The 17,661-nt window shown below is 44.7% G+C and overlaps 1 protein-coding gene across 2 annotated transcripts in view; it reads right to left on the bottom strand.

Moving 5' to 3' along the window:
- Window positions 1–4,292: 4,292 nt before the first annotated feature.
- Window positions 4,293–17,661, bottom strand: part of LOC138952140 (ATP-dependent RNA helicase TDRD9-like) — a 92,327-nt gene continuing 78,958 nt past the window's right edge. For both annotated transcript variants that reach the window (XM_070323735.1, XM_070323736.1), the window contains exons 32-39: window positions 17,289–17,429; window positions 16,821–16,891; window positions 14,679–14,885; window positions 13,970–14,111; window positions 10,600–10,718; window positions 9,915–9,981; window positions 9,485–9,642; window positions 4,293–6,015 (exon numbers count right to left, since the gene is read on the bottom strand). In XM_070323735.1, coding sequence (XP_070179836.1) covers window positions 5,880–6,015; window positions 9,485–9,642; window positions 9,915–9,981; window positions 10,600–10,718; window positions 13,970–14,111; window positions 14,679–14,885; window positions 16,821–16,891; window positions 17,289–17,429 — 1,041 coding nt within the window. In that variant the 3' untranslated portion in view covers window positions 4,293–5,879. The remainder of the gene's footprint in view (window positions 6,016–9,484; window positions 9,643–9,914; window positions 9,982–10,599; window positions 10,719–13,969; window positions 14,112–14,678; window positions 14,886–16,820; window positions 16,892–17,288; window positions 17,430–17,661) is intronic.

The following is a 17,661-nucleotide window of genomic DNA, read 5'->3' as shown; positions in this document are numbered from 1 at the left end:
CTTACAGAGAAGTTGTTTTGCGCCCAGTTTGCAGAGAAGTTGTATGGGGCCCTGTTTATGCGGACACAAACGGGGACGGTACACACACACGCACGCACGCTGACACACACCTTGACACACACACACCTTGACACACACACACCACTTCTTCTTCGTTCATGGGCTGATGAACGTGTATGACCGTTAGAAACCCCGCCATTCAGGCAGCATACGCCGATTTGGGAGGGGGGGGACACACACCACTGACACACAAACCCACGGAGTGAGAAGCATTCATTTTGAAGCCACTAAGGCATGGGGTTGGACTGATCAGAATGAATAAGTTCAATAACAGGGACATATTCTAAAATAAGTCACAGCATTTATTTCATCAGTTGCACGTGCCTCTAGTGTGTCCAGTTTAAAGGCCGCTAGTTCTAAGTTCTTGTGATTTTTGCTTTGTCCTGAATGAAATGTTCAAACAATTGTACATGTCTTGCTTGTTGATTCTGAAAGAAGTGTTCAGTTTTCGCAGTCAGTAGGCCGGCAGTACGGAGGTAAAGTTTTGACATGGAAGGAAGCCCTGTGGTAAAAGGCGCTGATGTATATGTCGTGCCGAATTCACGTAATTGCCGATTCCGCGTAATGGGCAACATTTTTGCCCATTTCGCGTAATTGGCAAAACGCTGCCCAATACGTAAAATCGGCAGCGTTTTGCCGAAATCGCGTAAAGGCTCCTAAAATGTGCCCATTTTGCAAAATCGGCAGCCACTTTTTGGTTTTAAAGTTCTCAAATGCCTGGGATATCATCACACTTAGACAACTAGATACTCGAATGGATAGATATTGCAATAATCGATAAGTTATGGCAAATTATTGCAGAAAGTGTACTTTTCATGCATTTCCGGAGTTCTGCTCGACACAGACCAACATAGGCCATACAAAACATAGTAGGGAGGTAAAGCAATGTTAATGCAATGTTCTGGTGACACAAAAAGTAACAGACTAGCTGGGGGGATAAAGGAGACTGTTCAAATTATCGTCCCATCTCACTCTTAAGCTGCGTAGGTAAAGTTCTTGAAAAATGTGTTCAGAAACATGTGTTTGATTATTTTGTATCGAATAACATAATCACACCTTCCCAGTCTGGTTTTATTCCCGGTGACTCCACTGTGTACCAGTTAACATGCCTAAATAACGACTTTTGCAAGTCACTCGACGACAGCATTACTGTCCAGGCAATCTTTTTCGACATTTCCAAAGCATTTGACAGAGTCTGGCACAAAGGTCTTCTGAGAAAGTTATTTGCACTAGGGATTCGAGGTCAGATGTTTAATTGGTTGCAAAACTATTTAACTGATCGAACACAAGCAGTGGTGCTTAAAGGAAGTATGTCTAGCTACTTACCTGTGCAAACAGGCGTTCCACAAGGCTCTATTCTAGGACCTCTCCTTTTTCTGGTTTACATTAACGACATAGTTGATAACGTTGAATCCATTATTAAACTGTTTGCCGACGATACAAGTATGTATTTAAGCCTGGAAAATTCTCAGATGCGAACAGATATTTTTAACTCAGATCTTGAAAAAATCGACCAGTGGGCTAGTCAGTGGAAAGTTAAATTTAATCAAAGTAAAACAAAACTTCTGAATATAAGCAGGAAAAGGAATCCAGATTACATCCCTTTAAACTTCGGTGGCACAATTTTACAAGAAACTGAAAGTCATAAACATCTTGGTATTATTATTCAGAATAACGGTAAGTGGGAGTTACATATTAAATCTGTTATAGCAAAATGCCGTACGCTCGTAGCTTGCTTACGATCTTATAAATATAGACTAGGCAGAAAAGCTTTAGAAACAATGTATAAATCCTTCATATTGCCACATTTTGATTATGCTGATGTTCTCTGGGACAACTGCCCAAAGGAGTTAGCCACCGAGCTCGAAAGTATTCACTTAGATGCAATTCGAACAATTGTTGGAGCAGTCCGCGGTACAAGCCATCAAAAATTGTACGATGAGTCAGGCTTTATTTCATTACTAGAGAGGCGAAAACGTCATAAATTGATATTATTTCACAAGATCGTTCACCGCAAGGTGCCAAACTACTTATTAGCGATATTGCCACCATTGATATCAACTAATAACCCATATCACCGGCGCAGACCTCTAGACAGGAAAGTTCCATCGTTTAAAACTGAATTATATAGAAACTCATTTCTCCCATCTACTACACAACTCTGGAATTCTTTACCAGACTATATAAAACTTAGTGATTCCCTAAGTGAATTTAAGCACTTTTTGTCAAAAAACGATTTAAGTCCGCCGTGTTATTTTTATTCTGGAGATCGCATGTCACAAATAATTCACTGTAAGCTCAGGTTATATATAAGTGATCTCAATAACGATCTAGTGAGACGTCACGTTGCTACAGATGCATCTTGTGACTGTGGATTCCCGTCCGAATCCGTACAACACTTCATATTCGATTGTCCAAATTATCGCGAAGCACGTCAAGAAACTATACATACCCTCCCTAATCACACAATTCACCTCCCCCACCTTTTAAACGGAGACAGACAGTATTCTTTAGATTTGAACAGGAAAATTTTTTCCACCGTACACTCGTTCATTGAACGTTCAGGCCGCTTTGGGCAAGTCAGAATAAATGCTCTACAAGCCGGACAACAACTTTAACTTCTGCACATCTCCTACCCATCCCTCTTCTTTTATTCATCTTCTTTCCCTCCTTCCTTCCTTTACTGTCTTTCTTTATCATCATTATGCAACGTTCATTACGTTATTAATAGATTTGGTTTATTGAGACAAATTTTTCACCCGTTACCGCCTTATGTTGTACTGTCATGCAGGAACACCACTATAAGCTTCTAGCTTGTTGCTGTTTCTGTGAACTTTGTATACATGTCATGATTGTAACCTTTGTTAAAATAAACTTATGTTTAAACCAACAGACTAGCAGTCGCTTTTGCGAAATGGGCAAATTTTAGAAGCCTTTCCGCATTTTCGGCAAAACGCTGCCGATTTCACGTAATGGGCAGCGTTTTGCCGATTACGCGAAATGGGCAAAAATGTTGCCGATTCCGCGAATTCGGCAATTCCGTGAATTCTGCACGACATATATATACCTCTCTCTAATGCCGTTTGTATGTGCTCGTCTGTCTGGACCAGGTGCATTCTGTCCCATGTTACATTTTCTGTCGCTCAAGCAATAACGACAGCTTTGAATGTCACAACATGAGCAAGTGCAAGAAACCTTTGCAATAGAGAATACTACATGGCTTGCTGTGTCGTACCAGATTTACACGAGTTTCTTTTTTTAGATATTGAACTGCGAGCGAAAGCGAGCTGTTCACTATTTGAAAAAGCAACGAGTGTAAATCTGGTACGACACAGCAAGCCATGTAGTATTCTGTTTATCCTACATACTGTACTTAGGTGTATTTTACTGAAAATGTCTTGCAGTCGAGGCAGCGAAATTGAAGACGCTTGTTTTGGAACCTCGGTCTCTTCTAAAGCCTCGTGCAATCTATTACGTCAAAGCAAAGAAACGTCATTCTGAAAGTGTGGCGCGACGTGTTAGTTCTAAAGATTCATCGAGGGTAATTAGCGAACGCAATTTTTGTTTCTATAATGACGTTTGTCTCGGTGACTTTGGCATCATAAGCAGTGGAAAAACAGGTCCCTGCCAGACTTGCTTGACATGACCTCATCTTTCTTTATTTGGTGTTTAACATCGTTTTCAACCAGGAAGGTTATATCGCGACGGGGAAAGGGGGGGGGAGATGGGATAGAGCCACTTATTAATTGTTTCTTGTTCACAAAAGCACTAATAAAAAAATTGCTCCAGGGGCTTGCAACGTAGGACATGACCTCATTTACATGATATACACACATGATTTGAACGATTATTATCTCACGGGTGTCTCTCACGTATGTCGGATAAATACATATATGTTACAGTAAATTGTCAAAACCAGGAAATTTACAAAATCCCTGAACATTTTGGTAAAGTTGTACATTTTTAGGACATTTACAACATCCCCGAGTGAAAGAGGAAATATACAAATTTACTGAAATATTCAGGGATTTTGTAAATGTCCTAGTTTTGACAATTTACTGTAACATATACACCATTTCCACATACCTTCATCCTCACAGCTCGATGTTGAAACTTCATGTTCTTACCATCCTTTTAATACTGTCTACATAAAAAAATCTCACCACCTACACACACACACACACACACACACACACACACACACACACACACACACACACACACACTTTCCGTTCTTTTTTTTTTTAATATGTACTCATTTACAGTTTCAGAGAGGTTGCTTACAGTCAGAAATTAAAAACACCTATCTGGTGTAAACATTCTCAGTATATTGTGAACAAGTTGAAAACTAACAAGCAAAATAGGTGGGAATAGATGAATGCCAAAAGTTGAGTATCATTACTGTTTCGTCTTGTAGGTAATAGTTTGCGTAGTACAACATCTTAAGGAAGATTAGGCCAAACAAAATAATATGTTAGTTTAGGGTAACATGACCCCAACAATAGGGTCGGTAGGTCTGCTTTATAAAACAAATTTTATTTTTATTTTTAGTCTCGGTATGGTTTGCAAAATTTGCCAGAGGTCGTTTTTAACTTTTTTTTTTGAGAAATGAAATTCTTTTTTAGGGTTGGCGGGAATAAAAAGGGTCTGTCGGGTTACCCTAAACCAACGTACATTCTGTCACCCTAAACCAACGTACATTTTTGTTTGGCCTTACCTTTTCTCAATGAGTAAAAAAGACATGGAAAATCAGTTTGAAAAAAGTAAACATAAATCTCAACGCTGTTACAATATCATTAAAACAATAAATCACTCAACATTTCTGCATGTAATTTGTCCACTAAGATGAACCATTACTAAAATAATAAGGCGCTTTCTTTTCTATTTCTAATCTATTTAAAAATCACCTGCCTAGCAAAAGTGAACAAAACATAACAATGTAACTTGACTTGAACTGTCAACACAAAACAGTGCAAACTTTCCATTCATATGTTTGGTGTTAAAAAAGAAAAACAACAAAAACAACAATGTTTTGTCTGCTACAAAGGCTACAAAGGCTACAAAGGCTACAAAGGCTACAAAGGCTACAAAAAGAAATGAGAGAACCATTTTGTTTAAGGTAGCAGTCTGCTAAAGCTCATGAACATCACGATTCACATGCTTGATTCTATTGTTTGTATTTCCAAATGAACTCCAATTGATAACCGAACAAGCAAAACAAAAATGCAAACATATCTGATTTTGTTTTGAAAAAGATACTTAAAATTCTGTTGTCCAAACACCAACCGGGCACAATTCTATATCTCCTTTTGACGCAACTCCTCTTATACCCCCAGCAATGATTCAACCTTTCAACAAGCTCTACTCTGCACTGGATCTTCTTCAAAGAGACAGCACACATATTTTAATTCAAGAGAACATAACAATACATGTCTCAAAATACAAACAGACATCCATCATTCAAAATCTTTCATTCATCAACAAACACTTTAATCATACTCAACTGTCATAAAATGTAAAAGTCAGAAGTCCAATCCCTATAACTTGGGACAGCTGGCTTCAGTACCCAGGCACCAAAGCTGCATCCTTAAAGGCTGAGTCACTGGATGCGTCCTGCTCATCAGCTCCACAGTCAGATATGGATGGTGCCCTCCCCTGCCAGTACCGGTCAGATCAGACCAGACAGCTATCTGCATGTCTGTACGTACAGCCTGTGATCACACTGCCTCCTGCAGCTGTCTCTCACAATACAGTCTGACACTGGGCTCGTTGTAAGGATTGACAGATTGCTTTCTCCCCCACAGTGAGCAGTGTGGAGGTCACTTGTCTGTGTAGTGGTCAAAGACCTTCTGCTCGCGGCGTTGATGCGTGGATGTCTCGAGGTGGACGGCCAGGAGCTGGGAGTTGGGCAGCACCACCTTGCACAGCTGGCACTTGATTGGGCCACGCATGTGTCTGCAGGGAACAACAGAGAAGCCGTCATGTTAGTGCATACACTTGACAAAGTAAACAACACATCACCACCTTGTGTCTGCAGGGGACAGAGAGAAGCCGTCATGTTAGTTCATACACTTGACAAAGTAAACACATCACCACCATGTGTCTGCAGGGGACAGAGAGAAGCCGTCATGTTAGTTCATACACTTGACAAAGTAAACAACACATCACCACCTTGTGTCTGCAGGGGACCGGAGAAAGCCGTCATGTTAGTGCATACACTTGACAAAGTAAACAACACTTATCACCACCATGTGTCTGCAGGGGACCGGAGAAAGCCATCATGCTAGTTCATACACTTGACAAAGTAAACAACACTTATCACCACCATGTGTCTGCAGGGGACAGAGAGAAGACGTCATGTTAGTGCATACACTTGACAAAGTAAACAACACTTATCACCACCATGTGTCTGCAGGGGACAGAGAGAAGCCGTCATGTTAGTTCATACACTTGACAAAGTAAACACATCACCACCATGTGTCTGCAGGGGACAGAGAGAAGCCATCATGTTACTGCATCAGACATGGGATTCAGAAAAAGTGATAATTAAGGAAAAAAGAAGGTGGGGGTCTGGGGGCCTTCTGCGGCTCCCAGTAGGGTCCAGGGGCAACGCCCCTGGTCGGGGCCTGGGGGCGAAGCCCCCAGAAACTGAAGGTTTTTAGTGTTTTAGACACACAAAAATGGCCCTGAAATGCATATTTCAGCTTAATCATAGCCCCCCCCCCCCCCCCCCCTTTCTCTTACTTCCCATGTTTCTCAAATTAATTTTACGCTAAGACTCAAAATAAGGAGGAGAAAGAGAGAGAGAACGAGAGAGAGAGAGAGAGAGAGAGAGAGAGAGAGAGAGAGAGAGAGAGAGAGAGGCGGGGGGTGGGGGGGGGTGTGGTGGCGGCGTGTGAGGTGTGGTTTCAATGTTCTTACCTTGTCGGTGCCAAACGACCCCAGTGACTGATTACCCGACTGGGTTTTCAGGATAGTCAGGTGCTTGTTGCTTTTCAAGTGGCTTTTGAGGGCAGTCTTTCCATTGGAGCCGTAGTTGATAACATTAACATCGTTGCACAAAGTGCACTGAGCTTTTCCCGGCAAGTTGATTTTAGCAAAAGCATCGCCAACTTTCAGTTTCACGTCTTGTGTCTTCTGGCCTTTCTCGTATTTCCAGCTCAATGATACAACTTCATCGAGCCAGTCGAATCTCCAGAGATTTTTCTTGTACTTCTGCTGGTCAATTTCCCGGGCTAGAACGGTTTCGTCTCGCTTTAGCTTCCTCATCATTTTGGCAGGTGGCTCGAAGCGATGTAAAAATGGCGCCGGATCATTCTCATACGGTATGCTTATACTGAATCCCCGATAGCTACGTTGAAACGGTGACTGGAGGAGACAAAGAGCGCGTTCCCATACGGATCGACCAGCAACAGTCTGACCGTTTTAGGGACCAACCGTTCAAGAATAGTATGGAATGGAGCGTCGCGATCAGCGGACCGGCCGAAAAACTTGGGTCTATACCTACATATACCCCAAAATTTTCTCAGCGGATTTGCACGAATCTCAAGAATGATCCCTGGAGCCTAAAAATTTACGGAATTCCGTAAATTTACGGAAGAATCCCATGTCTGGTGCATACACTTGACAAAGTAAACAACACTTATCACCACCTTGTGTCTGCAGGGGACCGAGAGAAGCCATCATGTTACTGCATACACTTGACAAAGTAAACAACACTTATCACCACCATGTGTCTGCAGGGGACAGAGAGAAGTCGTCATGTTAGTGCATACACTTGACAAAGTAAACAACACTTATCACCACCATGTGTCTGCAGGGGACAGAGAGAAGCCGTCATGTTAGTTCATACACTTGACAAAGTAAACAACACATCACCACGTTGTGTCTGCAGGGGACAGAGAGAAGCCGTCATGTTAGTTCGTACACTTGACAAAGTAAACAACACTATCACCACCTTGTGTCTGCAGGGGACCGAGAGAAGCCATCATGTTACTGCATACACTTGACAAATAAAACAACCCCATCACCACCTCCCCGTCCCACCCACATGAATGGGATACATGCACATGCTCTCTCTCTCTCTTGTATTGAGTGCGAACGTGATTGCAGGCATGCGGCACGCGCGTGTGTGCGAGTCGACTTTTCTTTTTCTTTGTATTATATTGACATACATGTACATTTCAATGTTCTATCATGCATTATGTATTCGTATAGGTAATGTTGTAATTAGTAATACTGTATGATTGCGATTGACAATTGTCCTTTTATTGTCTTTATTTTTATGTCTTAGTTTAGCAGGGACAGATTGTAAGACTAGGCGTGAGCCTAAAATCTCCATCCTTGAGTAATAAAGTTTGTTCTCTCATGCTCACGGAATATATCCACGCATGCACACAGATACGTGCACAAACAATTTCTGCATACACACAACAGTAAATGACAGATGCAATAAGGATGGAAAGAAGAAACAAAGAAAGAAAGAACAAAAGAGAGGGAGAGAGAGAGGCTCTCCAAAATGAAGAACAAGAAGGGCAAAGCCCATACGACTCACATGCTTGACCTTGACATGACCTTCAGGGTCAAGGTCAAATAACTAAACCTAGCAATGACATCATACACTAAGAACTGCTTTACACATTTTTCCTACCAAAATACATGTGACCTTGACCCAAGGTCAAGGTCATCCAAGGTCATGCAACACAAAGCTGTTAATTCAAGACATAGGAAGTACAATGGTGCTTATTGGCTCTTTCTACCATGAGATATGGTCACTTTTAGTGGTTCACTACCTTATTTTGGTCACATTTCATAATGGTCAAAGTGACCTTGACCATATGTGACCAAATGTGTCTCATGATGAAAGCATAACATGTGCCCCACATAATTTTTAAGTTTGAAACAGTTATCTTCCATAGTTCAGGGTCAAGGTCACTTCAAAATATGTATACAATCCAACTTTAAAGGACTCTTGCGACCTTGACCTTGAAGCAAGGTCAACCAAACTGGTGTCCAAAGATAGGGCTTACATTGCCCTGTATAGCATACATAGCTAAGGTTGCCATTCTCGATAACTTCAGAAAAAAATGCGAAAATGTGAAAAATGGTCGTTTTTAAGACAACAATTACGGCCCCTGTGACCTTGAACTTGAAGTGAGGTCAAGTTGCCGCACATGTTTTTTGAGATCTTGTAACCATACACCATCTGGCCACATCAGGTGTTGATAGACTTAATAGTGTCCAAGAAATATCCAACGTTAAAGTTTTCCGGACGGACGGACGACTCGGGTGAGTACATAGACTCACTTTTGCTTCGCATGTGAGTCAAAAAGGGGAGGCAATGAAAAGAAAATGAATCGGACATTTTGGAAGTGCATCAAGAACGGCAGTAAAAGTAAAAGTAAAAGACTCAGTGTGTACTGACAGGGTGGCGATCCTGTGCAGCTCGTCAATGTGCTGTCGCTGCAGGTCCACTGACATGTTGTCGTCCGAGGCCAGATGCACTGTGGGATGGGGTGGCAGCAGGGTCAGGGAGTCGCAGTCAAAGTCCTCGTCGGGCGGCACAATCTCGTGGTGAGCCAGCTAGAGGAAGAGAATGCATGCAGTCAACTAAGTGTGGATGGTTCTTCAGTGTGACAAATCTTCTACTTTCTGTTAGAGATGGAGCATACACATTTCACACTCTCTTCCTGAATAGGAAAGAACACTTTTATGGAACAAGATACTTTTTCCATACAAGAAGTAAATTTCACCCCAATGCAGTAAAAACAACAATGAATATATCTAACTCCCGCCTCTCCCTTTCCGTACCAGGTTACAGAAAGACAGGTGACAGAAAGACGGGTAAGTCTCACCTGACACCACTTGTAGTCATTGGAGAAGAACTCACGCTCCTTGTGTTCTCGGCTCTTGTGGAGCAGTCTGTGGACAAACAAAGACTTCACTAACGGAACATTGTCAACTTTTACAGCTACATAAAATACCTCAAACATGTTCTGCTGTCAGTCTTGCTTTCACACGGATGTTCTCCTCTGGAAACATTTTACTTGTCTTGAAAAGAATTGCCTAAACACAGCTTGTGCAGGTGTATCACTGCGCTCTAAAGGCTGTCCTTATTTGTGCCCTACGTTGACTTTGTGAAGTCTTTTTGCCTCTATCTTTATGTATTAAAGATCAGTCAGAGAGAGAGAGAGAGAGAGAGAGAGAGAGAGAGAGAGAGAGAGAGAGAGAGAGAGAGAGAGAGAGAGAGAGAAAGACAGACAGACAGACAGACGGACAGACGGACTGACAGACAGAGACAGAAAGACAGAGACAAAGAGAAACAGAGAGAGAATGAGAGAGAGAGAAAACAGAGAGAGAGAGGGAGAAAGAGAGAGAGAGAGAGAGAGAGAGAGAGAGAGAGAGAAAGAGAGAGAGGAAGGGAGGGAGGGAGGGAGAGAGAGGGAGAGAGAGAGGGAGAGGGAGGGAGAGAGAGAGAGAGAGAGAGAGAGAGAGAGAGAGAGAGAGAGAGCGAATTATCATGACCAGACAACAACCAACCTCATGAGCTGCTCCCTGGCGGGCGCCTGGATCTTGGACGCCACAGCCTCTGGTCCCCACTCCGCCACTGACCCCCGCGACCCTAGTGCCAGGTTGATAGCGTGACGCACTCGGTTGATCTGGACACAGCACAAAGCTTTCAGTTTAAAAAGTCTACAGATACTCGAAAGTTCAGTTCCTTCTCCATTAGGGTTGTTGGGGGGAGGGTCACACAACTGTAACTGTTCTGTTCAAAACCCAATGTGTGAAACATTATTTCGGGCATTAGATCTAACTGCAGTAAAATCGTCTGTAATCGAAAATTTTTAAGTAAATTTTCATTTCATTAATATACTTACCCGAATCACATAAAAGCATTGACGCAGTCTTACATGCTAAAGGTCTGAAAAGGCTACCCGTCTTAAACAATCTTAAAGGGGAGCAACCCAACACAAAAAGTGTAAATACAGGCATGGCAATGACCACCTACCCGGGGAGTTACCTCCCATCCGGGTTACGTGACGTCACTTCCCCTGTAAACACCACATGTCTTCATACGACTTAATAGACTAAAAAATCATATGCGGGGTTGGCGGGAGGGAATACACTATGTGATTCGGGTAAGTATATTAATGAAATGAAAATTTACTTAAAAATTTTCGATTAAATTACATATTCTTACTCCGAATCACATAAAAGCAGATAGCTTCAACAAGGCGGTGGGAATGAAAACCAAACACACTCTTAAAACCTTGCCAAAGACCTGGCCTGCTGCCAAAAGGTCAGGGAAGGGCCCAGTGAGAAAGAAAATCTAACTCACTCTAAACCCTAGCCAGGAACTGGCCCACTGCCAAAAAGGCAGGAAAGGACCTGAGAACCATCTTGATTGACAGTCCTGATGTCTCTCAGGCAAAAGTTGCGAAAGACAACATCAGAGGCCAAAAATGTGTGCCCAGCACTTCTTCCAATCTCCTGGACCAAACGACCCAGAAAGAGAACCCAGCCTTGGATTAAGCCGAGCCAAGTAGAGGGAAAGACAAGCTGCCCCCCCCCCCCCCCCCCCCCCCCCTTTCGGATGGAAGGAAATGCACATGCACTGAAAAACGATCTATGCGTAAGGTAGTCCGATCAGTGAGGTGAGGGACAAACCTCGCGGCGACCATAAGACGATCACGCCAAAGTAATCAAACTTAGGAATGGCGTGAAGCCCAAAAGGACTGAGAGATAAAGGTCAAACCAAGGCAGAATGACCAATACCCAACAAAGAGAGAGAGAGATACACCTGAGTACAAGGTACCAGAGCCCCCCTCGACGGGAAGATCTCAAAAGAGACGGTCGCCCGTAATGCCCTAACAGTCAATGCGAAAGCAGAGAGAGAAGCAATACGAGGAAGCAGAGGCTTACGAAATAGCGTAAGCCTCAGAAGAGAAGAAATCACCGTGGTCAAAAACTGAAGTGACCGGTGACCCTACACAAAATGACTAAAAGCCAGATTGTTACAGAACAGTCTGCTTGAAGGTAAATGAAGGAAACTCAAAAACCCCAAGTAAACTTCGTAGCCAAATCAGGAGAAATTCCTGAGTCCAGCCGACCAACTAGCCGTGTCTGTCTACCTCTGAAAGACTGAGAGTCAGACACGGCGATCAACCGGCAAACGCCGCAGCCCGAAAATGCCATAGTCGAACCACGCAGAGTAGAAGACTATAGCACAGGCTCAGGCTGAGAGCCGTAAAACCCGTGGAACAGCCATGTACCAAAGTACCCAAAGTACCAGGTAAATATACGAAACATAAGTTTCGGCTGCCACCTAATATGCTGGGCTATAAGCCCACAGCAAAGGAAAACGGGAACATTAGATACCGCTCTGCCAAAAGAAGAGGGGTAGCGAAAAACCTGAGAGAGGAGATAAGCCACAAAGAATGACTCCTCCAACATGCATTGCCAAAGACAATGTCCCCTCAGGAAAATCTGAATGTTACTTCCGAGGCCAACTCAAGCGCAACTTAAGTTTGGACGAAACACCAGAACGCGTCTGATCGCTAGAGAAAGACGGAGTCAGACTCTGCAAAAGACGACCAGGACCAAGTCCAGCAGCTTGTGGCAAACTGAGAAGAACGGGGAAGCCTGAAAACAGCAGCCCCACTCAAACGGAAATCGTCCTATCTCATCTCCTGCCTAAGATGAAATAAAGGAAGAAAGTCGAAGTCCGAAGCCACAAGAACAGGGAAAACAACAACCATCACCGCCCACAGGTGGAATGGCCGTTGCACCAGCCGAGGCTAAAAAGCCTGGATGCCCTAAGGTCAGCCGTTGTTCCAAAACTCAGACGTACCTATGAAGCGTCTGTGGACGAAACAACCTCTCCGGTAAAACCGGAAGTGCCACTGCAGCAGCCCGTGGCTGAACTGCTGTCACACTAACTGAGGACTGAAGCAGTATAACCGAAGGACAGCGCTAGCACCGACCAGAAGAGACCTCAGCGGGTGCTCGAGCTGATGGGCCTAGATCACTGTGAAAGGATCGGCTGACGCATAAGCAAATATGCCCTCATTAGATCAATGGGAGTCCCCCGACCTCACCACTCCCACAAACTATTGGCTGTGTACAGAGACCATCCAATGAAAACTTGCAAGGAGGAGACCCGCCCCGCCATCACCAAAGTGGGGGCGGAGGGGGGGGGGGGGGGGGGGTGTGATCGGGGGCACTTCCTTGGGGAGAGAGGCTTGCTGCTAAGGCTGCCCTTCTCCCTGCCCAAAGGTGATCTAATTCTCGAGAATCAGACAGAGACTGCCCAATGGCCGCCTGCTGAAAACGTCCCGAGGCCTGAGCCTGCTTCCCGTGAGGAGGCCAGCTCTGCTTTAACCCTTGTAGCATGTAAGACTGCGTCAATGCTTTTATGTGATTCGGAGTAAGAATATGTAATTTAATTCTCTTTTACAACCAGGACCTGGGTCTGAGATGTTAAAACGTATCAGTGGCATAGCTACTCTCAGAAAGCTACACCGGTTGAAGTGAATTTAAAACTGACCACAATCATGCCTGCCCAGCAAAATTAATACTCATTGTAAAAGCTCAACTGTATCCTACACACACTGGACAGTGACACCAGCCTTGACAGACCAGGACAGACCAGGACAGACCAGGTCAGACCAGGACAGATCAGGTCAGACCAGGACAGACCAGGACAGACCAGGACAGACCAGGACAGACCAGGACAAACCAGGACAGACCAGGACAGACCAGGACAGACCAGGACAAACCAGGACAGACCAGGTCAGACCAGGACAGACCAGGACAGACCAGGTCAGACCAGGACAGACCAGGACAGACCAGGACAGACCAGGACAGACCAGGACAGACCAGGTCAAACCAGAGTGGCAAGAGGTCTCACCAGGTGGATGTCCTCATCGTCGATGTCGACATCAAAGGCCACCTCCATGTCGTGGTCGGTCAGCAGGCCGTAGTTGTGTTCGTCAGGATCGTAGCCCAGTCCACACAGCGCCCCCGTGTAGCGCGTTCGCTTCTTGTCCACCCTGTTACACACACACACCCCACACAGAGATAGAGATGATAATGGATATAACGCTGTCTGAACTACACACAGGGCCCCTACGTAGCGCATTCCTTTCTTGTCCACTCTGTCACACACACACACACATAGAGATTACACTGTACGCTAGCACAGAGAGACTGCAGGATGGTGTGAATATAATACTTTCATGTTTCACCATTCATTATCTACACCCAGTAAAGCTGCACCACCAACTTCCCAGCTGATTCAGCATTTGCAACACCTTTGTCAGCGGTGCTGGTTAATACACAAGTAACTTTCAGCTTGCTTGGAGTCACCAGATTCACTTTGAAACTGTTGGGTGCCAGAACACTGTGGAAGTCTCTCGTTGTTAAATTCTACATAGATTGTCAGCCTTGCCTGTCTGGAACAATCTACTACAAAGAAGAACAGCACGCACTGGCAGCCTCCACAAAACTTCTTATACCACATTAGATTTGATAAATCTAGTCGATAAAAAACCAGAAAGAACACATGACGGCTATACAGGTGTAGCCTGCCACACAGGTAGGAGTGATGCTCAACATACCTGAACTCCACGATGGGGGAGAAGAGGAGACACATGACGGCCTGCATGCCGGGGATCTGGGGCATGATGGTGGTGTCACGTGCGATCATGGTCATTCCCTTGGGGTTCAAACCCACAAAGGCCGCCACCATCATGCGCACAAACTTGTTCTGAGGGTCCGCGTCTATGGCGGTCGAGTTGACACTCTCTGGATCCACCTGCATGCCCCTGGCAAACAAAACATCACACTACATGAAGGTTGTGGTGAAGGCTTCACAAGTCATCTTCTTTTCTGACAAGCAGTGTCAATGGTCACTTTTGAAAACAGTGAGGCTGACATATGTATGCAACAAACCTCTGACAAAATGTACGTCACTTTCAAGTGCAGTGAAGCTGACAGGTGTATAACCATACAACAAACCTCTGACAAAACTGACATGACTTTTTAATACAAATGCCCCCCAAGGACGAGAACACTGGCCAAGCATCCTGTTTCTTATTTGACTTATACAGCAGTCCCTCTCATGAACGGACACCCTTGGGCCATAGCAAAACTGTCCGTACATTGCAGGTGTCCGGTCAAGGGAGGGGTGACCACACCACCCCCTCCCCCATACACTCACACAGAGACACACAAACAACAGGATTGAGTCTATGCTAATCACTTCTTGTGGCTACTAAACAATAAACTCCTAATACTTCTTTAAACGTTCTGTAAAAATGATTTGTATGAAAAGTGTTGAAAAGAAGAGATAAAATAAATCCTCAAGGCAGTGAACACACTCACCATGCACTGACATACGAAAGCAGCCACACAGACACAGCACAGAGGAGCGTGTGCAGATGCTTTGCAAGAATAAGCTTGAAACCCAGTTTGAATAAATAGCAGCAGATAGAGCTGCATGTCATAATCATATAATTTATTTTCATCTTGTCTGGCTTTATTGACTGCATGCCGATCATGTGGCATGGCAGTGACTTTTCACTCTTCAGTCGGAAATACACTGTACATAACACAGCTCCCACTCTCCCTCACTAATGCCTACCCCAAGCCGTGACAACTGATGCTTGGAAACTGTGTGGAAGAGTACACCTCTCTATTTCTCTCCAATGCTCTTCCTGCTGACAGGCAGTGACACCGGACACCCCACAGAGTAGCCAGCTACCCCTCCACCTCCCCCCCCCCCCCCCCGCCTCCCTCTCTCTCTCACTCCCTCCAGCCATGTACTGTTGGGCTGTGGCCAGAGAGGTCAGCTCCAACTGTTCACTCAGAGCAAAACCAGTTGACTGTGTCGTAACTTTTGACACAGCAAGACAACTGAAGGGTTCACAGATTAGGCAACCGACTCACTGGTCAAGGCTGAGGGGAAACAAGAGTATCTTGTCAATGAAAGAGGTTACACACAGACACACGATGCTGAGAACTGTGGCCGGTTTTTCACTCTCTTTCGCTCAGGACCTTCATCGACTGTGGTTTCTGTTGTTTACGTCCAACAGACAAGAATAAAGAGCACAGTGCAGTTTCATGTTGGCATCTTCGCATGTACTCCACTCCTGACCAAAACTACCCCCCCCCCTCCTGATGGGTACAGGTGCACTCAAGTTACCAGTGACTGTCGTCACGCCATTGCGGCTGTGATCTTTGCACCAAGAGCCGGACTGCTCTGTTATCGATTTTGTTGTGGTGAAAATTTGACGATGGTCTGTCCGTACATTGGAGGTATGACCTGCTGTTGGGACCGAAAATGAGTGTCCGTGTCCACGTTTTGCAGGTGTCCGTTTAAGGGGGGGCAAATATAGAAGGAAAACACTCCGTGCCGAGCAAATGTGTCCGTACATGTCAGGTGTCCGCTCACGCCGGGGGCCGTACATTGCAGGGACTGCTGTAATCACTTTGGACACGGAATTATGCTGAATGTTGTCATAACAAGCATCCTGTTTCTTATCTGACTTATAATCACTTTGTTTGTTTATTTGGTGTTTAACGTCGTTTTCAACCACGAAGGTTATATAATCACTTTGGACACGGAATTATGGTGAATGTTGTCATAACAAGCATCCTGTTTCTTATCTGTCATAACAAGCAGTTGGAACCAAGTTTCTCTCTCTACAGGTGTTTGAGACTGTGATAGGATTGGTGCCCCAAGACGGAGGGTGTCGTACCTGTAGGAACCCGTCTGCGTCATGCTGATGAACTCTATCTCCAGGGGGTTGCTGGGACCCGTCAGTTTTATCTGGACACAACAAAAACACATTCGCTTAGATTGCTGCCACTTTAGTGGACACTGGAAACGTTAAACAAACTAACACCTGTTAAACTTTTGCACTTTGGAAGAAAGAACCCGAGACATACAGAAAGCAAGAAAGTCCGCTCAATGCAAACTAACACACGTTAATCGCTCACACTTTGACAAACAACACATACGAACTCACCTCAATTACTCACACTTTGACAAAGTAAATTAACAAACACATCTTATTGGCTCACATTCTGAAAAACTATACATATAAAATAATATAAACACCCCTCAATCGCTCATATTTTGACAAACAATGCATATAAACACACCAGAATCATTCACACCCCAACAAAGTGGAGACAGACGGAGCCAAAAGCCGAGCCCTACTGACCGTTCTCCCCCTGCGCTTGGCGCTGTCTGGCGGGCCCTTGACGCTGAGACTGATGCCGTTCTGGGGTGCGGCCGTGCAGATGTCTCGGTCACGGGGACCGCTGGCTGCCGTCGCCTCCAGGACACGCCACTCGTGGTCTTGCTGCAACGCAGAGTGATGCCAGTCCCGTAAACTACCTTGTAAACCCCCAGTATCGAGCCAACGCCCACCCTCTACTCTGGGTCAAAAACTGTGCATAGTACCCTGTAAACCCCCAGTATCGAGCCAACGCCCACCCTCTACTCTGGGTCAAACACTGTGCATAGTACCCTGTAAACCCCTAGTATCGAGCCAACGCGCACCCTCTACTTTGGGTCAAACACTGTGCATAGTA

This window comes from Littorina saxatilis, linkage group LG17 (assembly GCF_037325665.1).
Source record: "Littorina saxatilis isolate snail1 linkage group LG17, US_GU_Lsax_2.0, whole genome shotgun sequence".
In the NCBI taxonomy this organism is placed as follows: domain Eukaryota; kingdom Metazoa; phylum Mollusca; class Gastropoda; order Littorinimorpha; family Littorinidae; genus Littorina; species Littorina saxatilis.
This window is presented reverse-complemented; position numbering and strand designations above follow the sequence as displayed.